The 15,151-nt window shown below is 60.8% G+C and overlaps 1 protein-coding gene across 1 annotated transcript in view; it reads left to right on the top strand.

Moving 5' to 3' along the window:
* Positions 1-15,151, top strand: part of TANGO6 (transport and golgi organization 6 homolog) — a 41,886-nt gene that overhangs the window by 16,145 nt on the left and 10,590 nt on the right. The window contains exons 11-14 of the mRNA XM_067302321.1: positions 1,585-1,719; positions 5,587-6,129; positions 6,371-6,428; positions 13,222-13,368. Coding sequence (XP_067158422.1) covers positions 1,585-1,719; positions 5,587-6,129; positions 6,371-6,428; positions 13,222-13,368 — 883 coding nt within the window. The remainder of the gene's footprint in view (positions 1-1,584; positions 1,720-5,586; positions 6,130-6,370; positions 6,429-13,221; positions 13,369-15,151) is intronic.

The raw sequence follows: 15,151 nt of genomic DNA, 5'->3' as shown, positions 1-15,151 counted from the left end.
TTTGCATTGTTTCCCCTCATTGTTTCCCTGAGTTTTAAGAGACTGGCTTGATTTCTTTGATAAGCCGTTCGTGACACACTGTGCTCTCCTCCTGCATAATACGGAAATGTGACCCCGTGTTTTATTTTTCAGGCTTTTTTTTTCCTATAGATATGAGGTATTTTTAACCTTTTGGTTTTCTCACTAGTTATCTGCTGGTAGATTACTTGTTCATGATATTCCCACTCTTTCATTAAATTCAACCCATTCAGCCTGTGTGTCACTAATTTTTGAGAGCAGATGTTTTGACACTTCTTACTCCAAGTTCTTGCTGTTTGACAGCACCTTTTCTGGGCTTGTTAGTCCAGAAAGTCCCTAAGCCTTTTCTGCAGTCTTTCAGAGCCAGCCTTCCTACTTTATATGCTACAATAGGGTCGTGCTTAATGAAGCTGGCAGAGTGCAGCTCTGCCGTTCAGCCCGCTGATGAGAGAGCTCGTTACTTGCCTGCAGCGCCTGCGACCTGACGCGGCGGCAGGAGGCTGCAAGTGTGCAGACTGGCTGAATACTACCTTGTTGCCATGTTGCTTTGTTTTCCGAAACAGGAGCTATTCCAGAGAGTTTCCCTTATTTTGCAACAAGCGCGTTACATGGGAAAGGCCCCCATTCATCCCTTTGCCATCGTGAGTGCGTGCTTGGGTCCGGGCGCAGTCGGTGAGATTCTTCAGGGCTGTGCAGCCGGCAGACAAAGGAGCGGAGCAAGAAGCCGTATTAATTTCGGGCTCCATTAGAAATGCAGGAAGCTTGTGGGATCAAAGATTTTGGTGCCAAATGTAGAGAAGGCCAAAGCCAGCCAGGCAGGATCGTTACTAGCTTGAAAAAAGAAAAAAAATAATATATTGCAAGAAAATCACAAATAGGTGCAGGCGCACATTGTAAGTGGCCCCTCTCGAGTGTAGCCTGTGTGAGCACACGATGGCTGATCCCCTGGCTTTGTCTCTCGGTACTCGGGGAGCCTTTGAGCAGATGAATTGGGATAATTGTCAGGAGCTGGAAGCCCCACGGCGTTTTTCTGGAAAAGGGTGGTTATCTGCAAAATGCCCTAGCCCCAGTTCTTGGTACAGGCGGCAGAGAAGCGTGCACTGTGCTGTTCTGGAGAGCTTGCAGGCCGGCATGCCGGCAGTCATGTTTTTGTTGTAATGAAGTTTATTTGAGCCACGCTAAATCCCCGCTGGACTCGGTTTGTGGCTGTTGCTGTTGTATTTGTGCTGTTTGGTGACCTCAGCCTGCGGGATGGCGACGCGCAGAGCTGGTGGTCTCGCCTCGGCGCTTTGCCAGAGCCTCGCGGCGTTTAGCCCCTGCCGTTTCTGGTTGTGTTTGTTTTAATTTTTCAAGCCCACGCCTTTTCCTAGCAAAATCTTGTATGAACCCTTTGTTGTCGTCCTTGCCGTCACCGTCCCCTTCGTTCCCTCTTAGACCCGTCGCAGTTTGCTCTCCGGCTGCCCTGCCCTTCTGCGCAGCCCCTCGCCTCGGCGCTTTGCCGCCTGGCTTGGGCAGCGCTGCGCTGACCTGCTTTTTCTAACTGCTCCAAACTCTTTCTGCTGGCAGGTGGTGGACTTCGTGGCAGCGACGCTTCAGCGGGCGTGTGTGAGCCTGGCGCGGGGCGCCGGCGGCGCGGTGGAGGCGCAGACGCTGAGCATGGCCATGGGGCTCGTGGCGGCCGTGCTCGGCGGCGCCGTGCAGGTGAGCGGGGCGCGCGGGCGCCGGCTGTGCCGACCAGGGCTGCCGGTCAGTGCTGGCGAGGGGGCTGGCTGGGGGGGGGGACACGAGACCTGTCCCGGTCATCCGTGCCCTTGTGCAGCTGTGCCGCGGGGTCTGAGGTGCTCCCTGGGTGTTTTTTCGTGCATAGTGCTGCCGTTTCTCTCCGCGGAGCGGTGCCGGCGTGCTCAGCTGTGCAGCGTGCCGGCCGGAGCAGCGGCGCTCTGCAGCGCGGGGAAGGCAGGGTTCCCGGCAGGGCTGGGACGAAGGGGCAGCTGCTGCGAGGGTTGGGCTCCCTGGCTCCTGCTCTTTATGGTTCCCGTTATCTGCTTCGGAAGCGCTTGCAAGTCTACACACATTTCTGCCCTGCTTTGCACCCCACTGCATTCCTGAGTCTCTTCCTCCAATTTGTTTTGTTCATTTAACCCAGATCTCTTTATAATGCCATATGTTTCTATTAGTAAAGCTACCAAACAGAAAATCTGCGCAGTTTCAGCAAGCGAAAAAACATGGTGAGGTGTAGATTTGTTGATGTATTGCTCTTTGGCTCAGTTGTGTGAAGCTGTGAGAATCTCTCCCGGTATCTTGCAAGGGGAAATCCCCCTGAAGGCATACCTACTGCTCCTGGGCTCGCCTGAAAACTTCCCTGACTGCCAGCTCCGGCAGTCCGTGGTAGTGGGATCTGCTAATGTTCACGGGATGGGGGCTCGCGATGCCTTGCTGCTCGGAGGGGTACGCGTGGCCGGTCGCCTTTGTGTGCCGGCAGCCTCGGCGTCCTGGGGATGCCACTGCCTCTGGCGTAAGTGCTTAAACGTAGAAAGCGGCACACAAAAGCTCTGCAGATCTGTGCTCGCAAGTCGCCAAATGTTGGTTAATTCATTTACAATCCGAGCTCTGCTTCTGAGGAGGCACTGACAGGGCAGCACAGTCGCACAGTGTCTTTGAATACTCCATCTTCTGTATCCCCCCACATCCATGGGCTGCATCCCGTAAGTGCAGTGAACTTCTCTGCGTAGGCTGTACCATTCCTGAAAATCCTTTATAAAAAAAAAAGTACATTGCCCATTTATACAATGTCAGTTAAACTGGTATTGGGGAGCGATAATATGTATTTGTTGGTACTGTGAAATCGCTTGAGCTTGCAGTTAGATCACTTTGGTGGTTGCTTCATCCCTAGACTTGCCCAAAGGAGGATTCAACTGTTAACGGAAAAAAATAGTTTATTGTGTCTTATTTGCTAGATTCCTAACATTAGCAAAAGAGACATTACTTAGTTGGAGATACCTTAACACTGTCTCACAATGCGGCTTGTTCACAAATTGGGGAGGAAAAGGCGGTGTCCTGCAATTAAAGCGGCAGAAGCTGGTGGTTCTCAGGTAATTAATGGCCAGAATGTAGCCGCTGGTGCGCACAGGAAGGAAGGTACCAAGTCCCTCCATCAAGCCCCAGTCTTGTAGATTGACTGGGCTGCTTTTTTAATGCTGACTTTTTTGCTTGCAGGCCTGGGGTTAAATTGGCTGCTAACGGTGGGGCTGGCAAGGGGTTTTGCCCAGGGCTGAAGAGCTGGGGCTGAGCGGCATTCCCGCAGAGCTGCTGTCCTTCCCCTCCCCGAGACAGCCCCCACCACCGAAAGCCCCTGTGCTCCCGTTAGCCGGGCTATAAAGCCGGCGAGGCCTGGAGAACCGAAGCAGCAGCTGGCTGTCGTTCCTGCTGTTTTCTCCCGCTGCCGGTGCCTGGGCAGGAGCAGCGGTGTGCTCGAAAGCAGCTCCACGCTTGCACTTGCTTTAATGGGCCCCCTCCCAGGCGAGATCCTGTCGTTAATGGAAGCAACTTAACTTGGCCAAGCAAATTGAATGAAAAAGGTTTCCAAGGGCAGCTGGTGCTTGACAGCAGCAGGAGTGGCTGGAAAGCTGTTTGATTTTGAATGGCCAAGTGCTTTTTTACATAATTATGCAAAAGCGCTCTTGAAATCTCTGGTAAAGCATCACTTTTCAGGCCTCAGTGGCCCTGATTTTGCTTCCAGGATCTAGCAATTAGATCCTAAATCCAGTTTAGGGCAGGAACTTAGTCTGCCCTCAGGTTGTACATCCTGCCTTGAAAATCCTGCACTGCTCTGCAGACTCATGGTGTGGTGCAGCTGCCCTGTGTGCAGCCTCCTTTGAGGAAGAATTAAAGGCAAGATCCCTTGGGCTAGAGCTACATGGGAGGGCATGGCAGGGACGTCCCCTGGGTTCAGATCTCCTGCTCGATGCCGACCATGATGCCTGCTGAAAAGTCCTGCATGGATCGCAGTGTTTGGTGCCGTTTGCCCCTTGCACCTTCCCCACTGGGCTGCAGAGCTGGGCTGGTCCCGTCACGGCGGCTGCTGTAGAAAGGAGCTGGATCGATTGCCAGGCTCATCGCCAGCTCCTCGGGAAAGCTGGGGAATCTCTGACGGCGAGGAAGCACCATCGCCGCAATACAGCGATGTCGCTGCAGGAGAGAAGAGCAATCAAGGAAGCCTGAGGCCGCTCCCAGGTGCCGGGGAGAAGCTGAGCGTTTCATATTAGTCTGCTGGTGTGCCAGCACAGGGCTGCGCAGGGAACTGGTCCAGATGATTTCTTTTTTTCCAGGTTACTGTTCATGCAGTTACCCCACGAGGACGCACAGACTTTTTGCCAGCACAGTCGGGGGCAGCGCGGGGTGGGAGCGAGCAGGGAGCGTTGGCCACCGGAGCGTTCCTCCGCCTGCCCCGGGCCGCTGCGCGCCCTCTGCTTTGTCCGCTAAGGGCACACGGCTGCCCTCGCCTCTTGGAGGGAAGTCAGGCCTGAGACTGGCACCCGCTGACACCGGGCACAAGCTCGTCGCAGCGTTGGCTTCGGTGCCAGCAGGCCTGGGGAGGCCGAAGACGCTGCGTGCGCTGCCCCGTGGAGGCTGGGAGGGCATTTCCCTCTCCTGAGGAGCAACAAATAGCCTCTGCCCCTGCCAAAACCGCTAAAACGGGGATTAGCGTTAGGGCCAAGAGGCATCTGTGTCTTCAGGAAGAGCTGGTGTCTCCGGGAAGGCGCAGCTTTTTGGGGGGGCCCTGGCAGAGCGGGGCGGTCGGCCCGGGCGCGGGTCTGTGCCATGTCCTCCGGAGCGCGGGAGGCTCCTGGCTGCCTGCCTTGCCCGCTACCTGCCTGCCTGCGCCTCGCTGCCTGCTCCCGCGACACACCGTCCCAAATCCGGAGAACTGCCACGTTACTTTTGTAGTGCACAAAGCGTTTTTTTTTTTTCCCGCAAAAGAAGCGTCTGCGCTGTTTGAGATCTTTACAATGAGGCTTTTGAGGCGATAGCCCGTAGTGGGGAGGGAGAGCGCTGTAACCGATACGTTCGCTGCTAACCCAGCACTTCGCTTTGCTCCGGTGAAATGCTGCTTTCGGTTCACCATGAAATGTGTTGTTTCCCTCTTTGTGCTCACCCTGAGCTGTGCTGCGGGGTGGAAGATGAGATGTCTCTGGTGGCCGGATCTGTGGAGTGATGGTCCTGGCTGTAAATGTTCTCTGCAGATGCCGAGCTTCGTGTGCTCCTTCGATTCGCAGCATCAAAAATGCCTGATCTGGGTTCCCAGCGCTTGGGCTACAAACTAGTCACCAAAGCCTCGTGCATGTGTAACTGCTCCTTCGGGGCTCGGCACGCGCCAGCAGCTTCTCCTCCACGCTGTGCAGTTACCTGCGCTGAAGTTTCATAACCGATTTAATTCCAGCGTACGGTATCTTCTGCCCCCGGCTCTCCCCTTGCTGAGGGCGCGGGCAGCGCCCGTGGGAGCAGATCCAGCGCGGAGCGCGTCTCCCTTCGCGGTCCCGGCAGCGCTGCTTCTCTCCTTCCTTCCAGCTGAGATCGAGCGACTTCGCTGTCCTGAAGCGTCTGGTGCCCGTGCTGGAGGAGGTCTCCTGCAGCCACCCCGAGCCCGTCATCCAGGAGCTGGCTGCGGACCTGCGCATCGCCATCTGCACCCACGGGGCCTTCGCCGCCGGCACGGTGGGCACCGCGGCCGAGCACCTGCTGGGGAGGAAGCCAGGGCCGAGCCAGGAGAGCCTCGCGGGCGCCGCCGGCAGAGCCCCCTGCCCGGGCGCCGGGGCTGGCGGGGAGCTTCCACGGCATGGCCAAGGCTCGGGCCCCGCGAGCGGCGGCCCATCGGCTAGCTCAGCTCCCAGCGAGACGGGCGAAGAGCGGAGCGTGCACAGAGAGCCCCGTGCTGCCGGTCCGGCACCAGCCCAGCGCTCCGCCAGCCTGGCTCCCGCTCGCCTCCAGGAGCTCCTTTTATCCGCCTACGACCCGCAGGTCCCCGTTCGGGCAGCGGCTTTGCGCAGTCTTTCCAGCCTGATAAAGCAGCGGGATCCGGAGGGGCTTCGGATGCAAGAGAAACTCCTCCAGGTACTGAGCTCAGTCCGGTCCCTTCCCCTGTAGCGCAGGCACGGTGCCCCACTCCAGTGCGCGCCTGCGGCAGGACTTGGGTCCAGCCGTGCCCGTGACTTGCCTGGCCCAGAAAGCAATGAGCCACGCGCTGGCGGTGGGCGAGGGACAAACGGCGACTGCCGCGGTGCCAGGCTACCCCTGCGCGCTGCAAACGTGCCTTCAGACTGCTAATAAAGTGCCGGTCTCTCCATCCTTACAGGTTTTCCTAGAAAACTTGCAGCACGAGGACTCTTTTGTCTACCTTTCTGCCATCCAAGGTGAGTGGTGCTCAACCTGGGGGCATGGTGGTTGTGTGGCGCTGTTATAGAAGAAAATCTTATGCTGTGAAGTGCTTTGCACAGTAAGAGCAAAGAGGAGCAGCGGCCCGGCGAGCGCGGAGGAGAGCGGCTCTGCGGGCGCTGCCCTGCGGCTGGCCGAGCTCCTCCCTGCCCCGCGTAGCAGGCAGGTCCCCCTGCACTCGGGCACAGCCTGTCGCCCATCTCGGCTCTCTGGTGGTGGCATGGTGGCCATCCAGCACCGTCACTGACGGACAGGAGCTTTCCGCGATGGAAGTGTGGCCTTTGGAGATCTTGGGCTGCGGGGACCTGGACAAGGACTGGCCACGATCTCTTGCCATATGCACATTGCTGGATTACAGCTGGGAAAGCTCTTCCACTCGGCTGAGGTAGGAAGTTGAATCCTCCCTGCTGCGAAGGGGCTGGAGAAGGGGCGAAAGAGCCCTGTGCCCCAGCTGCGGCCCTCCAGAAAGGAGGAAAATAGGGACAGGCGTGTACGTAACCACGGCGGTGGCCTCCAGTCTCTGGGAAACCTCTTCCCGGATGACACCTGGTTGGAAAGGAGGTTGCACAGACACCTGGACGCAGAGGAAACGAATTTTAATCCGACTGAATCAGCCCCTCTGCTCCCTTCCACCCACTGGGGTGTGAGTAAGGCTGGGGGCGCGGGCCTGGGCGCGCTGGGCCACGCCGGCCCGTCTCCTCGCTGCCTGGCCTGGGCTTTGCCGTGAGCGATCCCTCCACGTCTCGGAGCTCTTGCCGCGAAGCGCCGACCCCGCAGGCAGCAGCCATGCGTGTGCTTGTGCTTAAGCGACTTAGCGCTGCAGCCTTTGATCCGTAGCCCAGTGCTGCGGCTGGGCTGGGGCTTGGCGGGTTTCTTGCCCGCAGATGCTGCTCGTTCCCGAGGCTTGTAGAGCCGAGGCAGGAGAGCGGCCCCGGATGCGGGGCAGCCGGAGTTGGTGCAGTTCAGGTGGCGCCTTGGGTCAGCTGTATCGACGTTGCTGCTCGTTCCTGGAGCTGGCAAGTTTTGTCTCCTGGGCTTTGTCTAGGCTGGAGCTTTAGTTTTGCTTACTCAGTTGGTAATTCATTAAGTGAAATTACTCTGTGCCTTAACTGCTAATCTGTACGGACCACAAGCGTGTGTTGCTGGTGGAGCGGGCGGTGCGGAGGCGCCGTGCACAGGTTCACCGCTCGGGTCATCCCCCGGCTGGCGGACACCCCACTGCGGTCGCGGTCCTCGGTGCTGCGTCTGTGCGGTGCCGTGGCACCCCGGAGCGCGCAGCTGGCCCTGACCGCTCCAAAACCTGCAGGAGCAGCCGTGCCCGTGACCCTGCGCTCGCTCCCTTGACGGTCACGGGACACCGCGCGGGTGGAGAGGAGGAGTGTCCCGCTTCCCAAGCCGTCAGACCAGCCCATGGTGGGCTTGGAGCCGCGGTGCCGCACGTCCCCAAGTGCCTTCTGCTGATGCCCAGGACGCGTCGTGCAGCAGAGACCTGTCAGGAGATGGGGGCAGCTTCGCCTCGGACCGGGGCAGCCCCTGCGTGAGCCCCTTTCCCGGGCACGCATGTCCAGCGTGCCGTGCTCCCGCGGCGGCTCTCGCTGCCGATGCGGAGGTCGGGGATGGTCTGAGGCTGTGGAAGAGCTGCAGCGGGTGGAAGGGCCCCGCTCTCTCGCCTGGTCGCTCCCGTTAGCCTGGCCCTGAAGGTGGTCGGTTTGACGACTGGCGTCGAACACCCGCTTCTACCTCCCACCCCCAAAACGACCGTCTGTTTTGAAGATGCTCTGGTTCACTGGTCTGCTCCCATCAGAGTCACTCTGGCAGAACTGGGCAGGGGAAAGTTAGGGAGGAGAGATGGGGGCCGTATGCTGGGATCGTGCTGCAGCCCCGGAGAGTCACCGAGTGGCCCTAAATCGGGAGTTTCCCTCTGTCGGGTGGGAGCCGGCTGCCCCTTGCCCTCCGCAGGAGGCTGGGGAGCGACAAAGCTGAGCGGATGCGACCTGGCCCTCTGGCTGAGCCGTTCTTCCGTGTGGCTCCGTAGCCGTCCCTGCCCGGCAGGGGAGCCACATCCCGCGGGGGATGATGCCGGCCGCGCACGGGAGCAGCCCCGGCTGCAGGGACGCTGGCGTCGGTGTTTGCGTGGCTTCTCCGGGTCAGCTTCCCAGTCCATCCCGAGCTGCTGTACCTGCAAAGGCGAAGAGACGCCCAGGACTGGGAATGAGCAGCTGGGGCTGCTGCCCGTGGCGGCGTTCCCGGCTGCGCGGATGGGAGGAGGTGGACACAGCAGGGGAAGCGGTGGTCTTGCAAAAGAACAGGGTTCCCCTCCGTCGCTGCTGGGTCACAGCGTGCGAGGCCGGGCAGTTGCCCCGTCCCGTGGCTGCGGAGCAGGTTGGGGGCACCGAGTTCGGCCCGCTCACGTGGGTTCCCTAGAAGCACTTCAGCGCTTACCTGCTCCTGCATGTTGCGATCCCTCCCGCCTGCGTTTTAGCGCTGGGGAGCCGCGCTGACGGCAGTGATTTGCACGCAGGTGCATCCCGTTGCCCTGCGCAACTCGGGTGTCTTGCGCCATAGGCTGCTCCTGCAGGTCACTGGCTCCCGCGCGGGCAGTCGCGGAGGCGGTTTGGGAGGGAGCCGTTGCTGGGACCCGAAGCGCGAGCGGAGCCGTCGGGAAGCACCCTGGCGGCCGAGCCGGAGGTGGCGGCGCTGGGGGAGCGTGGACCTCCCCAGGGCATTGGAGCTGGGGCCGCCGGCGGAGGCTCGCCGGGTCGGGGCAGAGCGGCGAGGAAACGCCGTCCTGTTTCTCGTAACCGATGCGGCTGAGCGGTAACCTTCAAACCCAGCTGGGAAACAAGCTTTATCGATATACCTTCCTCTCCCTGCCTGTACGGTCTTGAGCGCGCTGGGTTTGTCCTTGCCCTGCAGGTGAAATATAAATACGCGCTTAGATGTTCCCCGGGTGATTAATGCGGTGCGTGCAGCTGCCGTCGTGTAGCAGCGCGGGTGCCGTTCTGATTAACCCTGACACAGTTGCTTGCGGCGTTGAGTCATGGGGCGCGCGCCGCGCTGGCGGCCTCCCCGTGCCGAGCCGTGCCATGCCGAGCGCGGCTGCGGGCCGAGGGCAGCTCTGCGGGAAGGGCTTTCCTCCCGGTGCCGTTGGGAAACGAAGCTGGGCTTGGGCGAGGATGGTGCTGGAGGTCCTTGCCCTGGGGCACCTGCCCGGGCTGGTGTCCGTAACCCGTGCTGGGCGCTCACTGGTGACCACCTGGCTGGGCTGAAGGTGAAGGTGGCCAGAGCCGCCTCGTTTCCAGGCCTCGCCGCTGGCTCAGGACGCGGCATTCGAGGCAGAGCTGAGCCTGCACTGCTGGCGGAGCTGCAGCCCATGAAGCCCAGGGTGCAGGAGGGAGCTCAGAGCGCCGCTCACGCAGGATGGTGCCACGGGCGCACCGCCGGCTTCGCTGCCTCCTTGCAGCGCTCGGGGCTCCGGAGCTCTGTCCCCGGTGCCGTCTCGGCAGGGCGCTCCGCGGCCTCGGGCGCTCAGCGCCGCGGCCTGCCTGGCTGCAAGGGGGGAGCAGAGCCGAGACCTCGCTGACGCTCGGGGTTGCGCCTGCGCTCCGCTTGCGGGAATTAGCGGGTTGCCCAGAAGCTGCGCCCAACCGGTGCTTTCCGTGGAAGCGCCTTGCAGCACGTGACGTCTGCCGTGTTAAGTAGATGCTAGGTCAATGAATATTAACTAGCACTAATTAGCAGACACCTGCTGCCAACTGTTAAATTATTTATCTTTCAAATTGGCATCCAACTTGCTGCCGCGCTAGGCTACCTTAGTGCTCTGGCTTTGCTCGGAGGTTTGCGCAGAGGGGCTACGTGATCCGTTTTAGTAACGAGGCAGGATAAGACTCCCTCGGCTTGCGCGGAATTAATTTTCAGCCGGGTTTATCTGCCGGCTGGACCTCGGCGACGCTGAGCGAACGATGATAAGGGGAAGAAGGAAGCAGAGGAAAAGGGGACTCTCGTGTGCTGTGAAGGAGCCCGCGGGCGAGGGCAGCCAGGGAGCCGTTCCCGGAGCTGCGTGCTCCAGCTCTGCCGCAGGCTCCTCTTTCCCCCGGAGCGCTGCGGAGAGCTGTGCCCGGCTGCTCCAGCCATGCTGTCATGTCCCCGTGCGAGCAGCACCAGGGCAGGTTGGATAAAGAAGCCGGTTGCAAACCCCAAGAGCGGAAAAAAGCTCCCGCTCCTGGCCGAGCGGGCGCTGCGAGGCGAGGCTTTGCCCGGTGCCTCCGGCGCCCTGCAGCCCGGCGCGGCTCCCGCCTGCCTGCCAGACCCTGCTGTCCTGGCCTTTGCCGCTCGCCGTGTCCCCTCCGTTGCAGCCTGGTGACCTTCTGCCCGGGCGAGCGCTGTCCCACGGCGCCCAGCAGCACTGATGCCGACCCTGAGTTTCGTGTCATGTGGGCGGTAGGAGACTGCTGATTTCTGTTGCGTGTCTGCGGGTGCCACATTAAGGAAGCGAAGCAAAGGCTACAGGGCGAAGGGAAACAGCGCACGGACTGTTTTCCAAAAAAAAAAAAAAAATCCCTCTCCAATGTCATCGGCCTTCCCGTTGTAGCTGGTGCAGAACAGAGAGGAGCCACGTGGCACCGTGGCTTTGGGAGTGAGGCTGAAGCGAGGCAGCATGCGATTCGGTGCACGCGGGACCCTGCAGCGGAGCGGGGCAGCCGGCAGGAGGGCTGGCGCAGGAGCAGGCGCGGGAGAGGAGGCCGCAGAGCCTGGAGGTTTCCAGTCCAAAGCAGATAATAAATAGGTTGGGAAACAGTGAGTCGAAGGGCATGGGCTGCCCTTCATGCAACTCCGCTGAATTCCCGCCGGGTTTGGAGCGCTGTCCAGCCGCGGGTGCCTTGATTTCCCAAGCTTGGCCGTGTGCCCTTTGCTGCACCATTAACCCTCTTTCCTGGAAATCACTGTGTTGCTTTATAATGAATTTTGAGTCCTTGCGTGTTTGAGTCCTTGAGTTTTCCTGCATGAAGTTCCGGTGTTTCCCTTTTTTCCTCCTGCCTCGTTTGGAGTTCCAGTCCTGGCCTTGTCCGTGGAGCTCAGGCCAGGCCAGCATGGTGGCCCAGCGCTGGGCAGGGTCACTGGCCACGGTGTGTGGGACCTGCTCTTGTTCGTGCCGCGCCGGGCCCAACCCGTGCCGCGAGCCATGCTGCTGAGCGGATGCCGTCAGGCCCAGCATCGCCGCCTCCGCGCGCGTCCCGAGACCTGGGACTCTGGGTCTGTCTCTAAGCTCTGGATGCTGGAGTCAGATCGTGATGCAAAACGCCAAAATTTCCCCATCTCCTTGGTTAGGGTTTCCGTGGCGCGAGAGGCTGGCGAGCAGATGAACCCCCCCGGTACCGTCTGCAGGATCTCAGTGTCTCCGAGCTGCTCTCGGGCGTTTTTGCAGCGGGGCTTGTCCTTCCTTTGCAAAGGCTGCGGCTGGTGGTCCTGAGCACGACTGCGATGCTCCAGGTGCCTCGCTCTGCGAGAGTGTTGTTTGAGGATTGTTTAAGGAAAAGACGGCACAGAGGGATTAAACGTAGCCGGTGGGCTGGGAAGGAAGGGCTCCTCCTGCTCCTCCATGCCCTGGTCTCCAGCCGTCCCCACTGGGCAGGAGATGGGGACCTCCCTTGTCCCCAGCCCGCAGCGGGCGCTGCCTAAGTGCCGTTCTTCTTCCTCTTTGCAGCCTGTTTTCGGCAGCATCCCTTCCTTCCCCTCGCTGCTGCCCCACGCTTTTGCCCCGTTTCGTTGTGCCGGTCCGGCCTTGCACAGCGTTTCCCCAGCTCCGCGGAGGAGGCGAGCCCCGTGCTCGGCGGGGACGGCGGCCACGTGTCTCCGGCTGCGGCTGGTGGCAACGGCCGGGTGCAGATGCTGCGGACCTGCCGCCCTGCCTGCCCCGAGGCCGGAGCGCAGCGCGGGATACCCGGGGCACCGAGACAGGCTGTCTGGGGAGCCCTGCAAACACGCCGGCGCGCGGCTGAAACGCCGGTGCCAACGAAGGCTGTTAAAATCCCCCAAACTATCAACTGACATTGCCTTGTGCAGACAAGGAGGCTTTTCCCACAACCTGCCGCTCCTAATCTCTGGAAGATCTCCGTCTCTGCGCTCCCTCCCTTCTCCGGAGCCCTGGTGCGTGTCCGCCGCTGCCCCGAAGCAGTGGTTGGGAGATGTGTGGCTGACAGCTACATCCGCTGCACAAAGGCTGGGGGAGCAACCCGGGCGCTTAACGATCGCCAGGAGCAATTCCTGGCGGCGGCACGCTCCGCTGGGAGCCAGGCCCCTTTACAGCTCCGATCAGTCATTAACAGAGCTGGGTGGGAAGGGGGGGGGGGTTGCATTTCGCAGTCGTGAGACCAGTTTTCCCACCCCAACCCGCTCCGCAGCTTCGCCTGCGATTGCCCGGTGGGCTGGATGCTGGGAGTGCTTTACTGGTGTGGGAAGTGGAGCGGTGGCTTTGGGCTACGGCTGGGTGGGAGCCGTGTTGCCAAAGGGGGCCTGGCTCTATTTGGGGGTGAAGCAGAGGGAGGCTCAGCAGGAATAAAGGTAATAAACTGGAAAACTCCCCAAAACTTGTTTTCTGCAAACTGTTTGGCTGGTTCTCGAGGTTTAGATGTACCAGTAGGGCGCTCTGCTCTTCCGTCCTGCCCGTCCTTGCCTTATTCCCATTTTTCTTCCAGCAAGCATGGCTGGTACGTGCCATCCCTGCCATACATCCGAGGTTGACACCTATTTTCTTTTCACTCTGACCTCCAGGTGTTGCCCTGCTGTCCAACGAGTACCCGGAGCAAATCCTGCCGGTGCTGCTGGCCCAGTACGGGAGCCCTGCACAGGGCACAGCGGAGGCCGCGGCGACCAGGATGAAGCTGGGGGAAGTGCTGATGCGCGTGACCCGGGCGCTGGGTGAGTCTGCGGCCGCGGCGGGCGTCCGGAAGGGCACAGCCGGCCCACGCTGCTGCCCGGCCCGCGGCTCCCGCGGAGGCACCGCGGCGCTCGGGGTCCCAGCTCTGTAGGGAGCAGAGCAGCAGGCGTTTACTGCTCTGTGCTTTCGGCTCTGCGGGGATTAAAGCGCCCTGGGGTGCGCTGGGCTGGCCGGGACTGAGCGCACTGGCGAGGCCGACGCAGCGGAGCAGCTCCTCGCTCCCCTGGGCTCCCTCTGCTTCAAAGGCAGAGGCCAGCTGAAGTCTAGGCTCTGCTGGGCTGTGGGTTCCCGCTCTGCCCGTTGAGGATGGGTGTCTTTAGGGAGCACGATTAGATGCGATCAAACCCATATGCTTGAACCCACCGTGGCCAGGGTGAAGCTGCAGGGAAAACTCGCCCATGGCTTCGTGCTGCGTGAGCAGCGCTGGGTTTGGTGATGCCCTGGCTTGCAGCCTGCGCGCGGTGGGGCCAGGAAACATCACTGAGAAAAACAGCCTGTAGCCAGGGGCACTGAAAGCATTGCACAAAGGTCCGTGATTCTCTGGAAAACCCCAGTCACCTGCAAACTGAAAAGACCGTGTGTGTCCACTGGGGGCCTTTCCCACCTAGCCCTGCCCGCGGAGGGAGGTGGTCCCAGAGCAGCGATCCCTCTCCCTCCCCACCACCCACGAGTGCCTCAATGCGTCTCCGCGTAGCCGGGGAGCGAGGTCCTGCGGCCGGAGGAAGCCTGGCGCCGAACGACGCGGCCACCCTGCCGTTAACATCCGCAGAGCGCTCCGGGTTGAGAGGTTGCTGGGAAGTGCCTGGACATGCAGGGCTGGAGAATGAAAGTTGGACAAGGTCTTTCCGGCAGCGGCTGTTGGGACATGTCTTCAACCGCATTGTGTTTCTCCCCCCGCCGAGGCTAAGCTGAACAGAGCAAGCGCTCGGAGCGTGCCGCGGAAGAGCCAGGAAGGAGGCGACCTTCCCCTGGCCCTGTCGCCTGGCTGCGCGCTGGTGGCGGGCTGCTCCCGAGGCAGAGCCGGGCTCGCTCCGTGCACAGCCCTGGGAAGGGCCTGGGTGCCGGCAGCACGGGGTGCTGCAGTGGTGCGGGGTCCGCTTTGCTCCCGCAGGCTGCAGAACAGCTGATCTTCCCCGACACACGCGCGTGCACACGCTTGCACGCACAGACACACGTGCATACACATGCACACTCGCTCTGCCTTGGGGTTCAAGATTTTTCTCACTTGGACTTCAGTGGTGCAGAGCGTAACTAGCACTGACCCCAAAGCACGGCCCCCCGCCCCGTGCTGGGCCCGGTCCCCTCGGCGCACTGACCCTCCCGGTTGCTTTCTCCGCTCTCGGGGCCACTGGTCTGCTGCAGCTTCAGGCTGCCCTTTCCTCTTGGGGCACCAGGTCTCGGAGGGTGGCAAGGTGAGACTTGCCCGACCTTTGCACAGAGAAACGCTATCTATTTTTAACCGTAACGGTCATGTCCTAAGACTACGCCCGCCTTTCCCTGGAACACAACAAAGCGTTCTGCGTTTTTGATGTGTGTGGGGGATGTATTGCGCCCTGAGCCTCCCTGCTTCGCCTCCCGTCGCGGCGCTCCGGAGGTGCCCACCTGCTTTCTGCCGGGTGCAGGCCACGCCGCAGGACTTTGTTGCGTTGCCCAGCGCTTCCCAGCTGCTCGGGACCGAAGCGGTGCAGCTTGTTTGGGCAGGATGGTGACTGTATGCCCTGGAGTCCTACTTCAAAAAAAGAAGAGAAAAGAAAGGAAAAGAAA

The sequence above is a fragment of the Apteryx mantelli genome, chromosome 10, assembly GCF_036417845.1.
Source record: "Apteryx mantelli isolate bAptMan1 chromosome 10, bAptMan1.hap1, whole genome shotgun sequence".
Classification (NCBI taxonomy): Eukaryota; Metazoa; Chordata; class Aves; order Apterygiformes; family Apterygidae; genus Apteryx; species Apteryx mantelli.
This window is presented reverse-complemented; position numbering and strand designations above follow the sequence as displayed.